Source organism: Lepisosteus platostomus, chromosome 9 (assembly GCF_059453375.1).
Source record: "Lepisosteus platostomus isolate fLepPlt1 chromosome 9, fLepPlt1.hap1, whole genome shotgun sequence".
In the NCBI taxonomy this organism is placed as follows: Eukaryota; Metazoa; Chordata; class Actinopteri; order Semionotiformes; family Lepisosteidae; genus Lepisosteus; species Lepisosteus platostomus.
This window is the reverse complement of record NC_142619.1, coordinates 19,152,711-19,175,990: the sequence shown is the minus strand read 5'-3', so window position 1 is coordinate 19,175,990 and position 23,280 is coordinate 19,152,711. Positions and strand designations below refer to the sequence as shown.

The following is a 23,280-nucleotide window of genomic DNA, read 5'->3' as shown; positions in this document are numbered from 1 at the left end:
AAAGCTTTAGCATGTGAAGAGAAAACAGGACATCTTCAGTATTTTATTAATAATTACAGTAAGTTTATTAAGTTAGTTTTTCAGTTACATCACATGAAGCTGCAGCAGCAAAAAAATGAAAGTGAACATTGAGCAGAATTGTAAAATAAAGCCAAGCATGTCTTACCTTCTGGAGTTGTATAATAGTACAAATCTCACATGTGCACTTACTAAGTCCTCTCTAAAGTTTTGATACATAATTCTCAAATGTATTTATTTCCATATGCAAACACACACTTCCCCAAGATACTGTACTTTCATTAGTCTAACGTATTCTGAGTATGTAATTTTTCTGTAGTGGGAAAAATTGAATATAATGTAATAAGTATATTTATCCATCTTTAAAATATTGGAACTAGATTCCTAAAGTATTCGATATCATCTCCAGAGAATTTATTTTCTAAGCATGATAGTCACAATTTCTTGTAAAACATACAGTATACAGGGTTTTTACTTCAGTCATGTTAACATCATATTTTTGTTTCATACCTGTACACCTAACCCTTTTAACAAAAATAGTAAAATCAAATGTACACTTTAAGCAGCAATGTTAAACTGAACCACTTCAACTAGAAGTCTTCTATTTGTACACTATTCTGGACTGTCAGAAAAAAAGCAATACACAAGGACAGTAATATAAACAAGGCAAAAATGAAACTTGTGCAAATCAATGAGTTTCAACTTAGCCGTTTCAGGATGTACGTCTACAGTGGTTTACTGTAAACTACAGTGGTTTATGTAAACATTGTTCTAATAAATGGGCCTCCCAGATAAATAATAAACATTTTACACTTTTCAGACTTTACTTTTATTAGCTGCATTGGAAAGTGATGTTGATGTCCAGAATAATTTACTCAGATGTCAAATACTTCTGTATTTACAGACGATAGTCTGTTGATGTAGCTGTCTAGAAGGGAAACGGCATATTTTGCACAAATAAGAACAAAATATGTATATAGTGTAATTTTGTATCAACTACTTTCTGGTAAGTAGCTAATGAAATACTAAAATAAGGTCCGATGTGAACAAAGTATTGCATTGGATTTTCTACAGTATGCCCAATGTATTTAGCAAACAATGGAGCCAAAACAACTCAGCTTCCAATGGTCAGAAGTTAATAAACAATACAGTTGATAACCACAATATTCACTTAAGCAAAAATAAGTTACTTCAACCTAAAAAATACACATCTTTTACATTTTCAGTTTTTCATTTTTGAGGAGTCAAAAAGGAGTCTGCCTTCCTCTACAGCTGTTTACGTTTCTTTAAGTCCATCTAAACCCCCCAACTAACACTGACATCTGTCAACAGCAAAAGGAAATGAAGGATTTTTGAGATTTTCAATATTATCTGTTGTATTTGTTCTTAGTTTGTGATAAAATTGAATATTGCAGGGGAGACATTTGTTAAACCAATTGGCTAAGCCTTTTCTAGCCATTACTCTGTTAATTGGGAACTATGTCATCATGTTCTTGATAATTTTGCAGCTTGTTGTGGTCCCAGCTTTAGTTTTAATGTAAACATCATCCCCCCCATCCCTTCTGGCAAAACAAAAATGAGAAAGCAGCTCATACAGACCACCTATTATAAACAAATACTCTAGAACTTCACAGGTCCCGTGGATCCCAAAACCGTTATTGCTCAATTATTAAGTTTTTGAGCACTTATGACTCGAAGCATTATTATATTTCTGATAAGCATCACAATCCTATGTCTTCTACAGTGGCTGAAGCCATGAAGAATTCATTAGTAATGTACAGCTGAAATATTTTTAAATGGTGGCAGTTAAACTAGACTGAACACAGGCACTGTTGAAAGTTTGGAAACCCAAGGCAAACATATTTACTGCATAACAAAGTCTGCTGTAACAGGTTATGGGTTTGGGATTTACCTGCAGTACTTGTGTACTGTACACCTGTTGTGGTGATTTCTGTCAAACAAAACCTAGAAATGAACATGATTACATCAAAACTGAAAACTCCTAAATTAACCTTTTGTGTCGAGGTCCTGAAAAGTGTCAAAACAGATGCAACAAACACCAGAGTCTTGAGCCTCACGCTTTGCATCAAGAGAGCTATTAAACATCATCTAATATAAAGCAAAAGAAGCTGAACTTAACTGAGAACATTGGCTCTCTATCAAGTTAAATGAGAAACTGCATTGACAAAAATGCATTAAAAGTCAAGGATACTTTTTTTTAACCAAATTACTGGTATTTTAAAGTCACAATAGAAACATCAACATACTACTTAATTTCCTATGACTGTGATGATGTTGCCACTGTTAGAAATAAGAATTTACTGAAATAAAAGAAATCAACTCTGAATCTCATTTAAAATATTAAGTAGAGGAGAATGAACATCAGACAGGCTCTGAAGCAAAGCCAATTACAACTCCCATATGCTCCTATACACAGTGAATTAACATTATCACTCACTCTGCGTTCACAGAATGAAGATTCCTACTGTGTTCCAGTGGAGAACATGCCTATAAATGACTGCACATCGCATTCTGCAATTGGATTCTGATCACTGCACATTTCAACAAGTAATGAGGTAAAGGCAGGAAACTATAAGTAAAACAGTCAACATCTTGATATATAAAAACCCAAATTACCCATAAGAATAAAGAACCAAAATTGGACCCACTGTTTGGAACTGTAGAATAGTACTAGGGGAATGAATTATCAGAATTTACATGAAGTTAGGATAATGAGATACAGTATCTAGTGTGTTTTTGGGTAATTACAATAAGTATTGTGTGATATGCATCAATATTAAGATAAAAAAGTAGAATGCTTATGATAGATAATTTGGAAAACTACACTTAGAATTTCTTTGTATGACAGAAGGAATACATTACTGCAGTATAAAGGATAAATCATGAGCTTTTGCTTCAGGCGTTTACAGTAGCAATGACAGACAGTCTATTTTCAGTGAATACAAAATAATGTTCCCTTGCTTGCATGTCTCTTGTCTAGGGTGTATGTTTTGTGAAAGATCATTATTACAGAGGATGAAATTAAGTAGAAGCATGTTTCTCATAAGATGAGGATACTTAGCTTGATCTGAGATGTGTGTGGCTTATTTTGAGAATTACTGGCTTCTCTGTGAATGACTTGTTGTATTAACTGGTTCAAAGCTTCATAAGTTTATTTTAATATAATATTTGTTATTTCTTAGTTTCCCCTATACGCTAACAGTGGATTTATGTGTTTTGTTTTAATTAAGCTGATTTCACATGAGTGATAAAAATATAATAACCAAGTAAAAGAATTATCAACAGAATTAGCTGCTCTTAGGAGATTCTATCAACAGAACTGAAAGTTCCATTGGCTGTGGTGAAACATGTAATGGATTAATTTCACATTATGCTTGAATAAAAAAAAAAAGTTAAGCAAACTCCTTTTTTTGCTTGAAGTATGCATCAAATCGACACTGGGCATAATCCTGAAATACAAAATAAATATTAGGACACTGAAATGATTATTGAACCGATACATAAAACTGACAAAAATCCACTGAAAAAAACTCACACAGGACCAATTGTTCCAGACATCAAGTAACCTACAGTACTAGCATGCTTTTGGATTGTGGAAGGGAACCAGAGCACAGATAGCACCCCAGGTCAGAATTGAACCCAGGGCCCCAGCACTGTGAAGCAGCAATATTAACCACTGCACCACCGTGCTGCCCCTACAATGATGTATGTTTTGGTTAAGTTGTCCAGTTTTTACTTTCTTGTTCATATGCTGAAAAGAAAGCTAATTTATTTTCTTCTCTCATCAGTCCTAGATGTCCATTTGCTTTAGTGCAGCGGGTGTAATCCTGCTGGCGCTGGCTCAAGTCACCTGTGGTTACTGGACAAACGTAACTACCTGTGCCTCAAATTACACACCTTATCAAACAAGGAAAATTCCACTAACATATTGTACTTACCATATACCCGAACTCTATTGTTGATAATTTAGCCTGTACAATGGACCACAATCCCCAGAGGAAGTGAGATGCCAATGCAAATCTATAAAATAAAATAAAAATAATATTCCTATGGTTGCATCAAGGTTTGGGCCTAAGGCATTAAGATGATAATCAGGTTTTGACTTTTCAAATGCTCAAGTTAAGTTAAAAGGTTAAAAATGCTTCGTTTTTCCATGCGTTTTCAAAGTCCTGAGAAATTTATGTAACAAATACATCTGATGTGATGAAGTGTTTGAACTATAATAATAATAATCTCTCGGCGAGAGCACATTTTTAAAGAAAGGGATAAAACATTTTCAGAACAGAGATTCTGTTCATACCGGTTCGTTTCCATGATCATCTCCTCCTCAATTTTTGATTGGTCTTCCTGTGAAGAATTTCGTGCATTTCCATTGCTCTCGGACAAGTAATGACGGATAAAATGAAGCTACAAAACAGAATCATGACATAGGAATACAATTCAGAATTAGTCCTTCAAAAAACAGGGAGCTCCTTACAGTTAAATCTTGAAACAGGTAAATGAAGTTACACCATACAAGCATATCTATTAACACCAAATGTACAGTGCGTATAACAGATCTTTATAAAACCAAAATAAAGTTTTGTACTAAGACATCTAAAAATAGATTTGCTTGATAAAAACACAGCATGTGTTTTTTATGAAGTACTACTTCATAATAATAATAATAATGCTGATGAAGTAGGCCCTCTATGTACAGATAATATCACAGTTATGATGCTACACTTTCTCACTGGTCCTGCGTTTATAATGCAACTTGGATACATCTAAAATCTGTTCCTCTGCATCTGAACAAAACACTATAAAATTTGCTCTGGAAAAACACGGCAGCACTCCAAGATTCTATGATGGATGTAAGTTTCATTTAAATACCAATACTGGACAGGACGCAGCGGTGCCGTGGGGGAGAACGCAGAGATACCCAAGGAAGAAGCAACATGGTGTTTAGCTAAGGTGGATACTGTAGCTAAATCTATTTCTGTAAGAGTCAGAGTTATCATTTAGCCTGATAAACTATTTACAGAACAGCAATTATTGCCTTTGAATGATAACAAATTTTTAGGTGAGAATCTTTGAAAGACAATTTTTCCCCAAATGTAGTCTCCCAAAATTTGCTTCATTGTTAGCACTGAAGTCCCTATTCCAAGCAAAACAGTGTCTCAGAGAACACAGGGGTCACCAACCTAGCCAAGTTAAACTCAAGAAACAGCTACAATTTGGCTTGAAACTGCATCTGAAAGAGCATGGTATTGAAATGCTAGCAGGGTGGGGCCTAACAGTAATACCCTGATAGCAGGGTGAAAGTGATGTGACATGTGTAGCACCTCCGCATTGTGCAATGAAGGAAAAAGGCTTGAGAGGCAAAGACAGTCACTTCTGGTGTAATATTTTTGTCTAGCTAAGGAAAGTAAATTCTTAAGACTCAGATAATACAGTATATACAGTACATACCATAAATCTGCCTCACCCAAGCCAGACACACAATTATTTACAGCTGTAGATATCTGAGATTTCACACTTGTCTCCTTTGATTATGATCCATTAAATATAACATTCTTGATAGTATTTATATTTGCCTCCAAAATACCAGACTCAGAGATTTCCAGCAAGTACTTAAACATGAAAAACAAAACAGGTTTGAAGTTCCTAGCCGAATAAAATCAAACAAAAATGTACTTTGCCTACAGTATTAGTTGACAAATGTTAAAATCTCACTACTTTTTCACAACCACGTAGAAATCTGAAAAATCCTTTACAACACCCCTAAGCCCTTTGTTTTGTTTTCTGCAAAAGAGGAGGCAGCTACACAGAAATACTTAGTGGTCATTTTCCAAACATCTTGGCTTTTCAAACAAGACTCCTGTATCGTGGCAACTATTGTTGTCCTTTGCAACCAAACTATCTGCTTAATACAAATATCAGTAATAGGCGCTGAACATCAGGTGTCAAAGAGAAATAAAGGTCTTGAATAGAAAAGGTTTAGACAGTAGCTGGTAAGCATAATGAAGACAACTACAGCAACAGAAATTATACCCTTAAAAGGATACTATCACCCCTCCCCTAGAAGGCCTTGGTCCAATCTTATTCACATACACAACCTCCCTGAGAGAAAGAAAAACATGTTCCTACTCTATCAAAACTGGCAAGGCATTCCCTTTGGATGCAATAAACCCCTCCTTCAAGGTCTGCCAGCAAGGAGGACATTAAGCATGATAGTATAGAACAGGACAGACTGAATGCCAGCATCTCTGTCGTCTCCTCACTTCTGCAAAGGTGTCTCTATGGGGCGGTTGCTGTGCTATAATCCAGTAAAAACTCAGCAGAGACACCCCAGTCGAGCGAACGGGGCAAGATTCTGCTTAAAAATTAATTGTCAATGCCAATGGAAGTGAGTGATTTCAATGTGTCAAATTTGAAACTTTTTTTTCAATAAACCATGGACCAAATGTCATCACATTCAGTGGCCTCTAGCAGACCCACGATGCATATACTGAACATACACCAGAACGTGTCCTCCAGATCTGACATTCTGGTGTCTATTACACAGTTTGGACACCTGTCTAATAGTTGACAATGTAACCTTGAAGCCTAAACTTTAACATTAATCACTAGAGGACACAATTCAGTAAAGAGCTGATCAGATCTGATTTTAATCTGATTTTTAGTGTGTTATTGATAGTAAAATAAAAACTTCTTCATAATATAAGTGCATTTTCGAGTGAAGTCACTTACTTGCTGCTGTCTGTTTGGATAGTTTTCTAGATTCGCCTTGAAAAAAGGCCACTGGTTATAGGTGTAGTCAAATGCCCATTCACAGAAATGATTTCCAATATCAAAACCCCTAAAAAAAAACAGTGACAGATTTGTTGTAGATAAAAGGTAAAAAATAAGGATGTTATACGTTTACGCTTACAATGTAGTCGATACAGTATAACAACTTCTGCATAAAACAGTGCATTTATACAAGACAAAAGCTTTTTTCCTTCTAGTACAGTACAGAAAAGAACAGTGAACCATGAAAATATTTTTGAGCCAGTTTATCTCAATATCTTATGAGTGAAATGTTATAATCAATGTTAAAAGCATTCTGTTCACCTGTAATTGTAGCTGCTGTATTCAAAATCTATGAGCATCAATTTGTCTTTTGAAGAGGGATCTCTATCTTCCAACATGAGAATGTTGCCTAGAACAACAAAAAAAGAAAGATCACACCAAAATGGTTATGTAGTGAAGGCATTTCTGTTAACAAGAGAAAAACGGATGAATGAGTGAGTGTTGGATTGACTGGTCTGGCTTGTGGTGTATAAGGGCTCCCAGGACTGTTCCTTAAAACCCAGATCCCAATTGATTAGACAGCTAGGACAAGCATACTTTCAATATAATGCAACATCATATGAGGTACACAAATGTGCGAAACAAATATGTAAGATGAGAAATAGAGCCAGTTATTACATATGATTGAATCACATGGAAACAATATTGCTATTGCAGGGATCAACTTGAAACCAGTTAGAATTGAGCACCTTTGCTGTTCTTTTTAAAGGTGTTTTGTTGATTTTTAAATTGCTCACATTAAAATATGAGCTCTAATGTATTAAACCTAGAAAGTGAAGCTATCCACATACTTTAATTTCTTCTAGGGAGTGTAAGAGAGTTTGTCAAAACATAAGGGATTGAATCCTACAAATACACTATGCAAAACTCAATTGAACAACTGAACAAACTGAAGCCCACTGAATTCACAAGATATTTATATTCACTAAACAAATGTTACTAATTAATTGACAATACCTTTAATTTGCAAAGTACACAAATTTTCAAGAATACTTCTAATAAATCAATTAGCAATAAAAGGATTAGTCAGTCTCCATGATGTATGGGTTTACAAATTTAACCATTTTAATGAGTGGCAATCTCTGGGTATACCGACATTTTTTCCAGTTACCCTCTTTTTGCATACTACAACAGGGACTCAAATATTTAAGTATTTTGCATAATTGTAAACCATACTGTAAATTGGTTCTATCTGGAAATACACATTCTGGGCTTCAGAAAATATTAATTATTGATAACGCGTATCTAGCTTAGCTTTATACAGAGCTTGTTTGTCATCTAAAACTAACACACAGATTACTGCTGAAATAAAGTACTAAAACACAGGACTGCTACAGGATGCTATAACAATGACATACAGAAAAAGGTAAAAGAAATTAGATACAACATCCTGTGCCATTTTACTTTCTTACCTTCTTGCACATCATTATGACAGAAAACTACTGGAGAGGGTGTTGATTCGAGAAGTTTCCTATGGTGGCAGAACAAAAAAAAAATATCAGCAGCATAACAAAGGCAGAATTTAGTGTAAGTAACAATACAGCAATACAGATTATTACTTAATTTTCACATCTGATTTCAGTGTTTTTACACAATACATTATGCTTTTTTTGTATCTCTTAAACACACATTCACCAAAAAATTAGATCTTGTTGAGTCAAGTGGCAATACTTCAGCCATGTCTCTATAATGGCTGCCAGGACTGCAAATGACGCAGCAGAACTTTAATTTACAGCATGTTCAAAAAGGACACTGGTAATCCTATATACAGCAAAACACATTTACTAAAAACAGTCATTATTCTTCCTCTTCATAGAAAAACAATCACAAAGCTGACAGTTTTCTGCACCAATCTGCACTTGAAAACCTACAAATTTAATACTGTAGATAATGGCGTAATTATAATTCCTATCACACAAGCTCCTGGGTACTCCTTTCTTTCATAAACACTTCTTGTTTCATGAAGAATTCTGATTGAGCTTAAATGCTTTCACACAAAAACAAAATGTCAAAAAAGGAACAATCAGTTTTCACAATGTTTGAGCTGTCAGCCTCTTTGAAGTTCTTAACACCCCCCTTTCCAGAATAACACCCCATCTTCCTATCATCCCCTGAGCACATTCTTTTATTCTTTCACATGGCTTTTTTTCCCTCTTCTCTTTGCATTCACTGTTTCTGTGTCATTAACAAATACCACACCAAGGAACATAATGGTTTATTCATTTATTTTTCAAGAACAGCATGTTGAAACTTTCCTTAACTGAAATACAGGACATTTACATTATATCTGTGACGTGTGAATGATTTAGGCTATGAGGTAATGAACAGAAAAACAAGAAGATTTAGTTACTAAGCATTGAAAACACCTAAATAATGCACAGTCAGAATCAGATAATTTAAACAATTCTGCAATTCTGGTCCTCCAATGCTACAGTACAATGCCTTCAGCTTTTGATTCTAGTCACACTCTAAATGTCAAAAACACATCAAACTGTTAATTAATTTCTATAAGTAACACATTTTCCAAGCACTAATTGACTTCTCAGGGCTACGCTTAAAACCAGCAAAATTGTTGCTTTTCAGAGTCATGGCTTCTGACCCCTTATTTAGACAATTTAGTTTAAAAAATAATATGACCTTATGTTTAATGTGAAGTCAAGAGCTTACACTAAAGCTCTAGAGACTTTAAGTATTGTGGCCCTGATTTAAATGTCTGTTTGCTAACAAGCAGCAAAGACGCCAAAAATCAGAAGATATTAATGAAAACACTTCACTATCAATGCAAAAAACTGTCCAGGAGTATTTGGAGATCTAAGAATTCTAAATTCCTTCTGATTTTTTAAACTCTCCAACCCTTAAGATAAAGGCAAGGTAGTTGGTTTTTAAGGTGTGGAACGTTTATAATGTAAATAATGTAAAATAGAGCTACTATGTAGACTGAAAACAAAACAACATGCTAAATGGAACTCTCAGACTGCTTGATATTACCTGGTGTGGTGTTATGTACATGTATTAACCAAGACCTTTAAATGAATTTCACTCTGGCACATATTAGTTAGGATTTAGGGAGAATCTAATGAAAGTGAGTCATCATTTCTTAAGCAAATACTGGGGACTAAGTCATTAAGGGAATACAATATACTGTATTTTTTCCCCACAAAATGTAAAACGCCTGTTGACAGGTATTTTCTTACTTGTAAGAGAAAATGAAAGGGAAATGCTATGAAATATTTTCCTCAATTACCTCCCCAGAGTAATGCCAATCACTGAGCTTTACTTTTCACATGAAATCTCCAAATCTAGAAGCAAGAATCCCAATGCATCAGACTTCTGAAAAAAATAATGTGTGGCTTCTCATGGGCCTTAAGGAAATCCCACTATTCTCCCCGTATCTGCCACACTCACCTGAGGCTCTTCAGCTCTTCAGGCAGGTTATAGTTCATCAACCTGTTGAACTTTTTCACATGAGCCTCTCTTGTGAACTTCAGTTTCAAAATTTGCTGCATGTACCTTAGAAAGTCAAAGCACATTAAACAGGTTAAAATGTTTTCATGGCAAGCTGTTATTTTAAAAACAAACATTTCCCAACTTCAGGGAGTAACACAAATGCTGCAGCTGGATTTCTTGGGTTTTTCTGGGAAGGGGTTTCTTCAGTTCAGGTATGAACAACTAGGTGGATGGTTAAGAGTGCAATACCAGCGCAATCACTCTCCAGAAGAACAAAGTTGTGAAAATATGTGTTCATTAAGGCAGTAACAAAGCAAATTAAAATAGTAATAGGTTTATTCCTTGCTGAAAAGAGAAGAAAGAAAACACAACGTTTTGGCTGTGGAGCCTTCTTCGGGTGTAAACGATAGCTTACACCTGAAAAACTGTCTTTTCAACATGGAATAAACCTATTATTTGTTCCACTGCAGCCTATGCATGCTGACGCAGATACCCACCTGAACTAAATTAAAACAGTTACAGAAGACATAACATAACTGTAATTTTCTGAGAAACAATTTGCACACAAAGCTGCACCTTCCAATACTTTCAATAATAGTACTGTTATTTATGAGTGAGCACTTCAATACAACTTCAATTACCAACTCAATTAAAAAAATAAAAGCTTATATAACATGATACTTCTAATTGCTCCAAAGAGGCATTAACGTTAAGGGCCTTGATCAGGGACCCAATGGAGTAGGATTCCTCTGCCGGCCACGGGATGCTCTTTCAGACTTGGAAAATCATGTTTGAGCACATTGTTATTGCAATAATACAATATAAAATCTAATTAGAAATTAAACCGGACAAGATACACAGTTCTGTTTTATATAGCCATGGAAGTTGAATAAGTATGCACTGTTTCCAAAACAATTTAGACAACTGTTCAAGCTACCCTCTACAGACCTCATGTATCTCTCCACAGACATGCCAGTTAATAATGTACTGACAAATGGGAGAAAGATACTGTAACAAGCTGTATTGTAATTAGCAGTTTGAATTATTTATGGGTTTAATTCTTTAATTCTTTGTTTTCCCAAATCCCACCAAACTAGTAATACAAGCATATACCCAGATGACAGGAGCTCTGAAAAAGCTCAGAGGTAAATAATAACCAAGACTAGCCATTTAATAATTTATTTGTAAATGGGAAAAAAACATTTAATCAAGTAGCAGTTCAATTAAAGAGCTTACAAATCTAAGCAACCAAGTGCTAAGACATAACAAAAACATAAAAACACAAGGATACTGCACAGCTAGTGTCTCAAGATGTAACAGAACCATGATTTACAATTAGTTAGCATTTTAATGACAACATTTTTGACACTGCATCTTTTAGTGTCTGCTAGCACACTGAACTACACTGAAAAGCGTTTGTGAAATAAGAAGATTGTATATCTTACCTTTCAATTGTCCCAAAGAGCCATTTGGGCTCCTTGTTGAAAGGCATGCTCATACCATGAAAGCGAGACATTTTCACTGCAATCTCTGCAGAGATATCAGGAATGCGCAATTGTTCAGTCAGCAGCCGATTACTCTGGAAAGGCAGTAAACCCAGTGCTAAAAAAGTCACACAAAACATGTTCCACTGGGCTGTGCACAGCATGTTCCTAAACAATTTAGGAAGGGTGGCAGTGACCACATGCAAAAGGGGATTTTACAGAGTGGGGGTACTTTTAGGGTAACAGGGTAGCCAGCAGCCATGTCACCCTGCAGCTCAAAACTGACAACCCACCCAACCTAAGCTGCCAGTCTGGCCAGTACCTGGACGGGATACCTCCTGGGAAAAACTAAGGTTGCTGCTGGAAGTGGTGTTAGTGGGGCTACTAGGGGGCACCCACCCTGCGATCTGTGTGGGTCCTAACATGGACACTACAGGGCGTTTCCTGAAGGGAAGGGGTATAACACCAGCATCCTGGCCAAATTTCCCCTTGGCCTTTACCAATCATGGCCTCCTAATAATCCCCTTCTCTGAATTGGCTTCATTACTCTGTTCTCCTCCCCACTGATAGCTGATGTGTGGTGAGCGTTCTGGCGCACTATGGCTGCCGTCGCATCATCCAGGTGGATGCTGCACATTGGTGGTGGTGGAGGGAAGTCCCCAATACCTATGAAGCACTTTGAGTGGAGTGTGTAGAAAAGCACTATACAAGTTTAAGGAATTATTATTTTTATAGTAGTGCACAGCTACTGAGATTAAACGACAAACGAAACTCTTCGAGGACTATGACTCACCGGAAGGTATTGCTCTAACCGTCCTTCGGGGAAGATGCCGAAGAGTCGGGGTCCCAGTGCTCGCTCTGCCAGTATTGCGAACATAACGCTCTCCAGTACGACAGAATCCACACCCTGACGGGCAGAAGGAGAGCAGGCGTGTTAATTTCTCCTCCCCCCACAAAGAAGTTAAAACACACAAAACAATGGGGTTCCTTCATTTTATGGACTTCCTGGCAAGGTTTTTAATGGAACTAAGACTATTTTGAAAGACAAAAGCACTATAAACTAGGATACTGTGCATCTGATCATTTAATTTTACAGTACAATATGTCACTTTCTATCCTTAGGCTTTCTTGTTATGTTAAAATTGTTTGTAGACTTGATTTGAACACTTCAGTATGTGTTGTTCAGTACATGGCTCTAGGCATGGTAACCTATTACTTATTTACTTAACTTTGTTCTGGAATAAAAGCTTGGTAGCTTTCAAACATGAATGTAGTATGGAGGCAGGTCATGAATGACAATCACTGGCATAATGTAAGTGAAGCTAGAAACCAAAATAATTTTCTGTCAGTCATAGCAGGAATACCAAAATGACCTTTGAATTTGAATGTTTGAATGTTTAGACTTGAATTTCTGGCTACTAGATCACATGTGGGAAGCTTTGTATGCAAGAGTACTAACAGTTGAAAGAGTGGCTATTTTCAGCTATGATTAACCTTGCCACATTACCTAAAATTCCTAAATGGATGTTACCATAAATTTACAAAGCATGCAGCCACACTCTTATATAGAGCATTGCTTCCGTGAAACACCATTGGGATGTACTTCTCTGTTCACTGTCAGTGGCCTAACAACCTATTACACAAGTTTCTAATTTTCAAAATGTCACTTTGTATTTGCAGACTGGGGGTATATTCTTAGGCCTGCTGCCTGTTGGACACAAAGATGGGAAAAATACATTCCCCTCACCCTTGATATGACTATTTGGGTCAGAAACATGTTATTCAAAACACACCTAAAATACTTTTTCCATTATAATATTTGCATGTGTTCCATTTAGAATTAGCACTGTTGTAATTTTAATTTTTACAAGTACTCGCTGTGGCAATTAGATAACTAACTGCACATGGAATTAATGATCCATTTAAATGTTGCTCCTTCTGCAGGACAAATATATCACAATCCTAAATAGGCTCTAAAGATCTTAAAACTTATAATAAACACATTCAGGCAACTATCTTTGTTGGTTTCAGGATACAAAACAATTAACCCACTTTTCACAATTACAACTTGCATATAAGGCAAATATTTTCCTTCCAATCACATACTTCCTCAGACGTCCAAGTCCAGTGCCTATTGCTGAAATTTGTGGAGCATCTTCAGGTCCTGCAGTACTGCAAAATGGATAAAGTGTGAAGCAGGGCATATCTTTGCTGCCCATTTACCACCTGGAAAAAACCTAGGAAATGTACATCTACAGAACGCTGTGTATGCTGTCCCTGCTCCAAATTAATACTGTTGTAATTCTAATTAGTGTATTTAACCATTCTAATTATAGAAATTGAAAAAATGTCAATTACAAACTTTATTTTGGGTCACAAATGTGTAAATTGGTAAAAATGACCAATTTACACATTTTTGACCCAAAATAAAGTCTGTAATTGACATTTTTCAATTTCTGTAATTGACATTGACAGGGATATTGCCTTCATAGACCCTTTGATCCACTGAATGTGAATAAATACCTTGAAAGAGAATATTTTGAACTTACAACTTAAAGTCTCCAAGATAAGAGATCAATGAAATTATGCTTAAACAACTGTTCTATATTTTAGTAGTCCACTGCTTACTCTTTAATCACATGGGGTGTATTTTGGACTCTACCACAGAGGTATTACCATTTAGACAAACATATCTAGGCAACACAAAATGCAGTAAAAACAAACCTGCAAAATTGCTCCATATATTCTAAGCAGCACTTGACGTGGTTCATCTCCAACACTTTGTACGTGGTCAGGCAGGGAGCAAAGGTACAGAAGGTTACTGAGCCCACCACTAAATAAAAGAGACAAATACAAGATGAGAAAGTTCTGTCATTACAAAATTCAAAATATATTTTCAGATAAGCACAAATAATTCATGCCTTTTTAAACTAACACTCTACTACATAACACTGACACAGGAAATGTTTTTTGTTCCTGCGATAAGGCTTTTTTCACAGCTGACCACCTTCTTCTTAAGAATACGAAAACAGTGGAATAAGTGTCATACAATGCGTATTAAAGTTCAGATTAGCAGTCCACATCAGACAGATCACACCAAACTGGAACAAAGGTTACAAGCCAGCATGTTGCTTTGGATGTGTCCCATGACCTTTGAGATTCTGCAAAACAATTTAGAAAATGATAAGCAGATCTGCAGTTTTCCATACACGATAAGGGTAAGCAATTGGCTGCTTAAGAGTTTTGCATCTTGAAGCTGTTTGAAACAAAATGCTATTTCTGAGTAGGGTATTTCAGAAACCCAGGACTGAATGCAACACTGGTGATTAAGAGCTCAGCTAGAACAAAAACTAGCAGACAGTACACCTCCATGACCAGAGCTGGTAACCACTGCTCTACAGCACAAGTGGAGGAATGCATCAGCTGAGGAAATAATCCTGGGATAATACCGAATCTTAATAAAAGCAAAGTCTATTAGAAGTGTTGTACTTTCTTTAATGTGAACGGTAAAATTTGGCCCAAAGATGCTTATACATACAGTAAAGGGCAGAGATTTGTATCATGGTGACATGCATATATACAGTATATACTGTATACTGTATATTCCTGGTGACTTGGTTCTTTGCCATTCTAGTGACTGCTCTATACAACCTGGATCTTATCAAGCCTTGTGAAATACACTTTCATCATACACAGAAAATCAAAAAGACAGTGGTCTACTGAGCTACAGAGGTTTAGTGAAAGGTTTTAAAGGTTTAAACAGAAATATAAAAAGAGTAATACAAATCTTTACCCCAAGGCATAATACTGAGCCAGCTGACCAAGTAAAGGTTTATTCCATGCTGAAAAGATAGGAAAATAACGTTTTGGCTGTGGAGCCTTCTTCGGGGGTGAATACTGTGCCAACGGTGCAACTTTTTCTTTGCAGTCATCAATACTGTATAAAGGCGTCTTCAGTTTATGTTACTACCATCTGTCAGGGGAACATTTCTATCCACCGTTTCCTTGCTGCAAGTCACAGTTCTGTGGTTGTATTAAGGGCATTGTGCTGCCACACCTGCCCTGTATCACTGCGCCATTCTCTCAGCCTTTCACCCGCTTCACATTAATAATGTTTGAAGAACTATGCAAACCCCCATGTAAATTATGCTCATGCTAAAAGAAGAATGAATAAAAATAATTAGACCTTATCTTACCTGATAACGCTAATTTGAAAATCATGTTCGGAGACGAGTTTCCAGGATCCAGACAGGTATTCTCTGCACCAGGCGTATGCCCTAACCTTCGTCATCCTGTCAACTTCTTCTGTTCGCCCATCCTTGTACGATTCCGCTTCGGAGTCGTCCTCTCCATTGCCTCCTTTAGGACTCAGAGCCTTTAAATAATCTAAATGTGCCGTTTGACATCGCGAAGAGTCTCCTGTTTTGCCCTCAAAGGCATCGGTGGCCTTGGCTGTAAGTGCAGTTCTGTTTCCGCAAGCAGTTGCAGCAGAGTTGGAAAGACTCCCATCGCTTGCACTCTCAAACAAATGATGTCCTGACTGCATTCTTCCTAAAACCCTACGGTATGAACTACTCGCTCTTGTTAAACCCCGATAATTCCAGTGTTGTGCTGACGAGTAGATGTTCTGATTAACTACGTAGGAAAGTTTTTGTACAAAATGTCGAAGACAAATCATTAATTATAATCCAAAGCAATATGAATACAATGAAGCAGTAGAAATGTTTCACTGCACTATATAAAAATTGCCCAGGGGCTTATCAAAAAACCGTTCGCTATGTGTTGCTCAGATGCGTTTGCTACTGTCAAATACAATCACTGGTTTAAATTTTACAATTTGCTTTCTAGGTAATTGCTGATTATTATACTATTTTAATGTATCGTGACTGCGAGCTGCGACTCCTAGTCACGCAACTTTTAACCCCCGACAGCATCGGTTTTTTAACTACCTGTTTAATTTGTACCTAAACCCACGCCTGCAACACGACAATTCCCTCTAAGCTGAATCGACTTGCAAATAAAAAACGGCGATGCTCCCTCTAGCCAATTATGAATTTCCTTCTTTCGGTACACGTTGTTGTAGTTTCATGCAATGAAGGCAGACAGCCATTGGTTAATAAAATCCAGGGAGTGGCTTTCCAACAGTATCAGACGGCGCAGCCTTGCGAAGGATTATGGTACACTGAGTTTAATTACGTTTCACATCGCCATAACGTGGTGTCGTATTAGTCATAGTTCTTAAAATTAGTTAAATTAAAATAGTTGAATAATATTAATTGATTACTGATGCTCGTCTCCTGTTTCAGATACTCGGGAGATAATGGCTGGTAATTCCAGTGAACATCCAGGGCTTTGAAAGTTTCTGCTTGCTATACAGGCATCCTTTAGATCAAAAACACTTATTCGGTTTTCTCGATTGTGATATGGCGGACAGGTGACCAAGGCTTTCTGTGGCTTGTACTGAACCTTTACATGTCCTCGGGTAGCATGCATGTCGTATGACTAGAATGGACCAGCAGCATTTCATGCGGTGCCTGTTTACTTACATTACTTACACTAAACACTCCCTAATTTAGACAGATGCCACTTACAACCAGTTTCCGTTTCGCTGGTACATCTTGCAGCTTCTTACCAGCGTGATCCAGGAAATTGCTAAAAAACAACAACAATGATCTTCAAAACTTTAGAAAAAAAGATCAGCCCTAGGAAAAAAGGGGGCTTTCAAAGATTTTCTGGCAGGTCACCAGAAACAGAAAAAACCGTTCCCTCTAAAACAGAAGTGTGTCAAATCCATATTTTTAGCCGTTGACAGGGCTTGCTTTATAGACCCACTTGTAACTATGAATAGTCTGAGGTTCCGATTAATATTATATCTTTTCTAACAGCATTTGTTTTGCAATAATTTTAATTCTTATTTCATTTGAATTCTAACTCCTTAAATTGGCAGAGGTAGTGTGAACAGAATAGGGAGAGGTGGGCCAGTGTGGTTTTGTGGGCGGGATTGGTTTTTAACAACGAGTTCGGGAACCAATGAGATTATGTGTGTCTCCGCAGCTTCATGTGTTCAATAAAGGCGCCGAAACGTGAAGGTAAAGTTTGTTTCTCTTCAAATAATCATGATTGTTTTTTTTTATTATGAATGCATTCGCGAATTCTGCAGAAATCAAAATCCTGCACCACGGTTTGTGCAAGTTAAAAAAGTAAAACTGTTCGGGTAAAACAGCCTAACCTAAGCGTTACTGTAACTTCAGAGCCTAATTATTTACAGTAGTAACACGTTTCCCCCCCTCTGCACGCCCTGGAGGAACCGGGGAATGTGAAAAGGAGAGGAGGACTTTTAAATCGGGCATTTTGTGCAGTACAATTTGTTTTTGTACAAATGCATGTGCTGTACTACTGCAGCGGTGTAGTGAAAAACAGGCCTACTTTCATAACAAAGGGTAGTTGTTGACGTTAAAAAATGTTCACAAGCCTTGTAAGATTTTTTTAAAATTGTTATTCTGTACAGGAATGCCATCCAATGTGGAAATAAAAGCCGCCGTCCATGACCTTGAGCAGCTGATACAAAAGGCAAAACTGCTCAGCAATTCGGAAGGGACCACCATTCTGCAACAAGACACTTTTTTTAGTGTACCAAAAGGTCGCTTAAAGCTCAGGAACTTAATGGTACAGTACAACGTTTTTTCACGAATTTTGTGTGGTTATTATAAAATATGTTTTCTAAAATCAACAAGATAATGATGAACTATGAGTTGGTGAAAATATCCCCTCTTAAAATGGTTTAAAATACAAGTACGTGAGCTCAAAAGTATAGACTGAGATGATGAACAAGATCACAAAGCTCATATGAATAATGTTTGTATTATTCTTTAAACTGGATTTACTGAGAAACCAATAAGACTCATACTGTTGAGCAGTTTCACGTTTTACAACCTACAGGTTCAATGTTATCTGTGCAAGTAGCTTCAACTCTATAAGTGAATAAAAAAAGTACAAAGAACTCGGAGTGTCATGTTTCCCTAACATACTGTATATCTTTGTTAGAATGCGTATAGGACTAACAAACCATCTCGTTTTCCCAAACAGAATGGGACTGGCCAGTTAATATTCTATGAAAGGCCTGATGTGGACGGACCAAAACTGTCAAATTATTCCATCTCTGTTACAAATGACCCAGATGTCCTCAAAGTAAGTGTGGAATTAAAAATGCATTTATCTCCTCTTTATGCATGTTTTAAGAAAATTAAAATATTAAATTGGGTTCTCTGAACACTGACTCTACTTTGTCTGTTGAAAAACATTTTAAGCATCAAGTACAGAGAGGGGACAATATTAGAGGCTCTTCATTTACTTTCATGCCTGAATCACTAATATATTTGCTCCTTGGAACACCCAACTGTCTCATCTTAATAAGAAGGTAATAAATTGATGAGAAAATACTCATAAAAGAGATTCGGGTTTGTCATCCTTATATACTGTATGTTTTCAGCCTCCCATATACACCTCACTATACTGCTATCGCCTGTCTCCCAGTTTATGTACTGTACAAGTAAATTTTATTGTGAAACACCGTTAAAAACAAACATCCAGTTCCTTGTTTAATAATAATAAGAATTTTATTTATATTTCTGAACCCAAGTACGTTGTGAATAAAGGAAAAGACCAAAAAATAAACAAGAGCATACAGGTTTTTACAGATGTAAGGAAATAAGATATAGAGCTTAGTAAAAAGGAAAGTTTTGAATTTGGATTTGAAGAGAGTCAAAGAAGTTATCTCTCGTAGTATTCCATAATACTTATTATTATATTAAGAACGATATTATCATTATCCCTCTGCATAGCACCTGTTAAGAACAAGTGTATGTGGTGGTGCTCTGTAGTATGTACTGTGGTGGACCTTTTCAATATGTCTAGTACTGTATTTGGAAAAGAAGTGTTTCATATGGTTTGTGCAAAGAATGGAAGGGTTTGGAACAATAGCTGACACCAGGGAGAGGGTTAACAAGGCAGAGTATTGCACTTGAATCAGAACTCACATACAGTGTAGTTTATGAAATGTAGCCCTCATCTAGCAGGCCAATTTCAGAACTGTCCTGGCAACCTGTACGTATTAGAAAGCGACACACAGATTCCACCATTGTATGATTTATTTTTTTATCTGTTATTGTTTATTCATCGTGAGCACTTAACAAACTGATTCAATATTGTAACAAAGATTATTCTACTCTGCTTAAGAGGCAGCAAGATTCTGTATTGGTGTATCAGTGCATTTTGGAAACAGTATATTGGAGCAGGTACATCTACAAGAAAGGCTGTGAATCCAATTTTCCAATTTGCACTACTAAGTATTTTGCTGTAGCTATATTGCAAATGCAATTCTCTGTGCGCTTTTTTTGTTCAAGAAAGTTAAAAGAACAGATAACCATTTATAATTGTTATTTAAGACTAAGTGTTGCAGTTGTGTGACACTCAGCCTTCCTGGTGGTCTGTCCAGTAGAACAGTAGTTCTTATTCCTCGTCTGCCCCTGCTAGTTTTCATTCTAACTGGGCCTGTAATTGATATGCTTCCCTAGTTAGATTTTTTTTTTTCTGCATTGAGACTGTGGTTAAAAATTGGATTCCTTATTTCTGACTAAAAAGCTTTTGACAGGTGACCAGTTTATGATGAACAGACATGTGGGAATGACAATGGATAAGTCAAACCCTGTTTTCCACACCTGAAGGAGTATATTTGTGAAACTCTCTAATTAATACAAGGTTTATACCAATTATAAATGCAATTTAACTTTTTTAAGAACTAAGATCAAATTAAAAAAGGTATCAAAGAGAAAAACAATAAGTCTCTGATTAAGAACTCAGCTGGAGCAAACTTGAAAGAGCGCTAGAAGAGGCTACTTATGAAAAAGACTTGGGTGTTCATGTTGAAGGAAGATTACAACTTTCAGACTGTATGGAGAAGCAATAATGAAGATAAACAAAATGTTAGGCTACATTATCAAAAGTGTAGAATTTAAATCAGTGGGTGTCATGTTAAAACTGTAGAATGCACTAGTTATACTTTATTTTTAATATCATGGACAGTTTTGGTTACCACATTACAAAAAAAGATATTGGTGTTCTGGAAAATCCTGAGAAGAGCAACCAGATCCATTCTAGTACTTAAAAGAAATGTCCCACAATGACAGGCTACAATAACCTAACCTTTTTAGATTCGGTTGTTGATTTTGACCTGATATTTAAAATCCTCTAAAGGCATTGCCAGCCCAATGAAGTTCTTCAGAATGAACAACGGAATACAAAATACAGGACACAAGTGGAAACTACGAGGAAGTGCTTTTAAAACCCAAGAACAAGAGGCCTCTTCCCCAAAGGGTTAAGGGAGTATGGAATGATATCCATCCATGTGGTTAAAGCCTTTACCTTCAAGAAAGGTCTGGATAAGGTCCAGCTACTTACTACCCAACAGTCTAGACGGGCCAAATGGCTTTGTCTCATTTGTAACCTTTCTTATGTTCTCATGTCCTTAAAAGCCAGAAGACATAGGGGTCCCTCAAGACCAGCGATGAGAACCACTGGAGTAGACAGTATGTCAAGAGCTGGTAAATCACTGCCTGTTATCTTGGATGCCATTTTAAGAACTTTCTTGTGCTGACATTTATCATGTTTTCACATGCCTCCAAGTCTCACTGATGGGAAAACTTAAGTGCACTCTCTGTATTCAGCAAAGTGAGTCATAATAATCAGACTTACCCCACAAGAAAAAGGAAAATCGAATGCTGTTGTGCTTTGTGGGAGGGAGGGAGAAACTGTGAGAGTGTGAGTATTAAATAAATGTTGTTGTTTTTTTTAGAAAGTCCTTTCAGATGCTCTGGGTGTGAAGGGAACCGTGAAAAAAGAACGACATCTGTATATGGTGGGGCAAACTAGAGTCCATGTAGACACAGTTGAAGGCCTGGGGCACTTCATGGAGCTGGAGGTAAGTTCACTAACAGTCCCAGCTTTAGTGTTCACACTGATTCTAGGGAGAAGTGGAGGCCTGTGTTGAGTGTTGTGGCTGTTTAATGTTCTGTATATATTATATTCTTGCAGAGTATTTGTGGTATGTATTGAATCCAGATGATGCATTATTGCAGTTGCATCCATCAACCTAATTTATAATTTCCTTAAGAGAACTATGCCATGTTGTGTGTCCTTAGAGTTCTTTAATTTAATCTGAAATCATGCACACTATAAAATAGTTTAAAAAAAGTTGTTGTTTTTTCATTATATTGCACTTCATTTTAGTCATTTTAAAAATCACAAAAAAATGCTAAAATGTGGGACTTTTCTTCACAAACCATGTGATACTGATTTTGATCTCTGATAAGATGTAGATCGGACTCTCAAATAAAATGACAGTGAAGGAAATATTAAATTAGCACGTAGTTACATATTCATATATCTTGATTAAAAATAATTTGTTTGCTTGCATTTCTGTTTTAAATTTCACATTTTAGAGGGGATCATTGCAGAGTTATATAAAAACAGAGCAACTTAAAGTTTGTATATCAAGTCAGAGATTTAAGTTCTTAAACATAATTTCCGGTATTATGGATTTATGTATCAACCACAGGTGGTGCTGAATGATGGACAAACTGAAGAAGAAGGAGAAGCTATTGCCCACAAGCTTATGGATGAGCTGGGAGTTAAAAAGGAGGACCTCATTGTTGGAGCATACATGGATCTTTTATTAGCCGATAAGAAGTGTTAAATATGAAAATTAGTAAGGCATAAATAAATGCAGTTCATTTTGTAATGCTTTTACAAGCATAATAAATAGATGAAAATACATCTATCTAGCACTTTTTTGTTATAGTGGCTGACTACTGTCGTTATTAATACATCTGTTGAACCATAGGTTTGGCAATATCAGGCTTTATTTACTTCTGACTCAAGCATAAGCCAGTACCAAGTTTAGTAATTCATAGAGAACTGATTTCCACTAAAACCACAGTGGCTGACTGAAACAACCAAAAGGTTACAAAGTTTCAGGCTGCTTGCACACCCACAGTTAAGACATTTCACCTTCATCAACAAGAAGCTCCTTACAAAGGATGACTGAAAGGCAAAACTACTTTTTTAATCAAATCAAAGCATAGAATAATATTGCTCCACTGCATTTTATATCTTCACTACCTTCACCAAAAATGTGCTTGACTTCTATTCACCCTAACCCTGCAGTTAAATATTCCTTAGTTCAGTACAGTGCATATTATTTTTAATCAACACGATGTTGTGCCTATAATTGGGTGTTGGGAAATGTATTGGAGATGTTTATATATTTCAAGTGTAACATCAGAGTTTTAGTACTCTGTAACGTTTATTTTTGCATTCTATCATTTCATTCTGTGCTGTAATATTTATGTTCTAGATGTTTGTTAAGCCTGATGATAGGATTAGTGAAATACTTTCAAGAAATAAATAACTTTGAACGGAA

General features: G+C 36.4%; 2 protein-coding genes across 3 annotated transcripts; one reads left to right on the top strand and one right to left on the bottom strand.

Moving 5' to 3' along the window:
* Nucleotides 1-39: 39 nt before the first annotated feature.
* On the bottom strand, nt 40-17,780 carry chkb (choline kinase beta). The gene is made up of 11 exons (XM_088647107.1): nt 16,001-17,780; nt 14,529-14,637; nt 12,598-12,711; nt 11,766-11,899; nt 10,279-10,383; nt 8,286-8,344; nt 7,135-7,222; nt 6,772-6,880; nt 4,340-4,446; nt 3,978-4,059; nt 40-3,488 (listed from the first exon to the last, which is right to left on the bottom strand). Exons 1-11 carry the CDS (start codon nt 16,480-16,482, stop codon nt 3,432-3,434), a joined length of 1,446 nt encoding a protein of 481 aa, XP_088503233.1. The 5' UTR covers nt 16,483-17,780; the 3' UTR covers nt 40-3,431.
* Nucleotides 16,240-23,280, top strand: LOC148654604 (uncharacterized). Of its 2 annotated transcripts, XM_088647110.1 has the most exons (6): nt 16,240-16,368; nt 17,859-17,893; nt 18,313-18,470; nt 18,891-18,992; nt 21,655-21,780; nt 22,417-23,280. In XM_088647110.1, the coding sequence occupies exons 2-6, from the start codon at nt 17,863-17,865 to the stop codon at nt 22,552-22,554; spliced, it is 555 nt and encodes a 184-aa protein (XP_088503236.1). In that variant the 5' UTR covers nt 16,240-16,368; nt 17,859-17,862; the 3' UTR covers nt 22,555-23,280. The 2 variants fall into 2 exon arrangements, with proteins under 2 accessions (XP_088503236.1, XP_088503237.1); XM_088647111.1 differs by lacking the exon at nt 17,859-17,893 and having other exon boundaries at nt 16,241-16,368.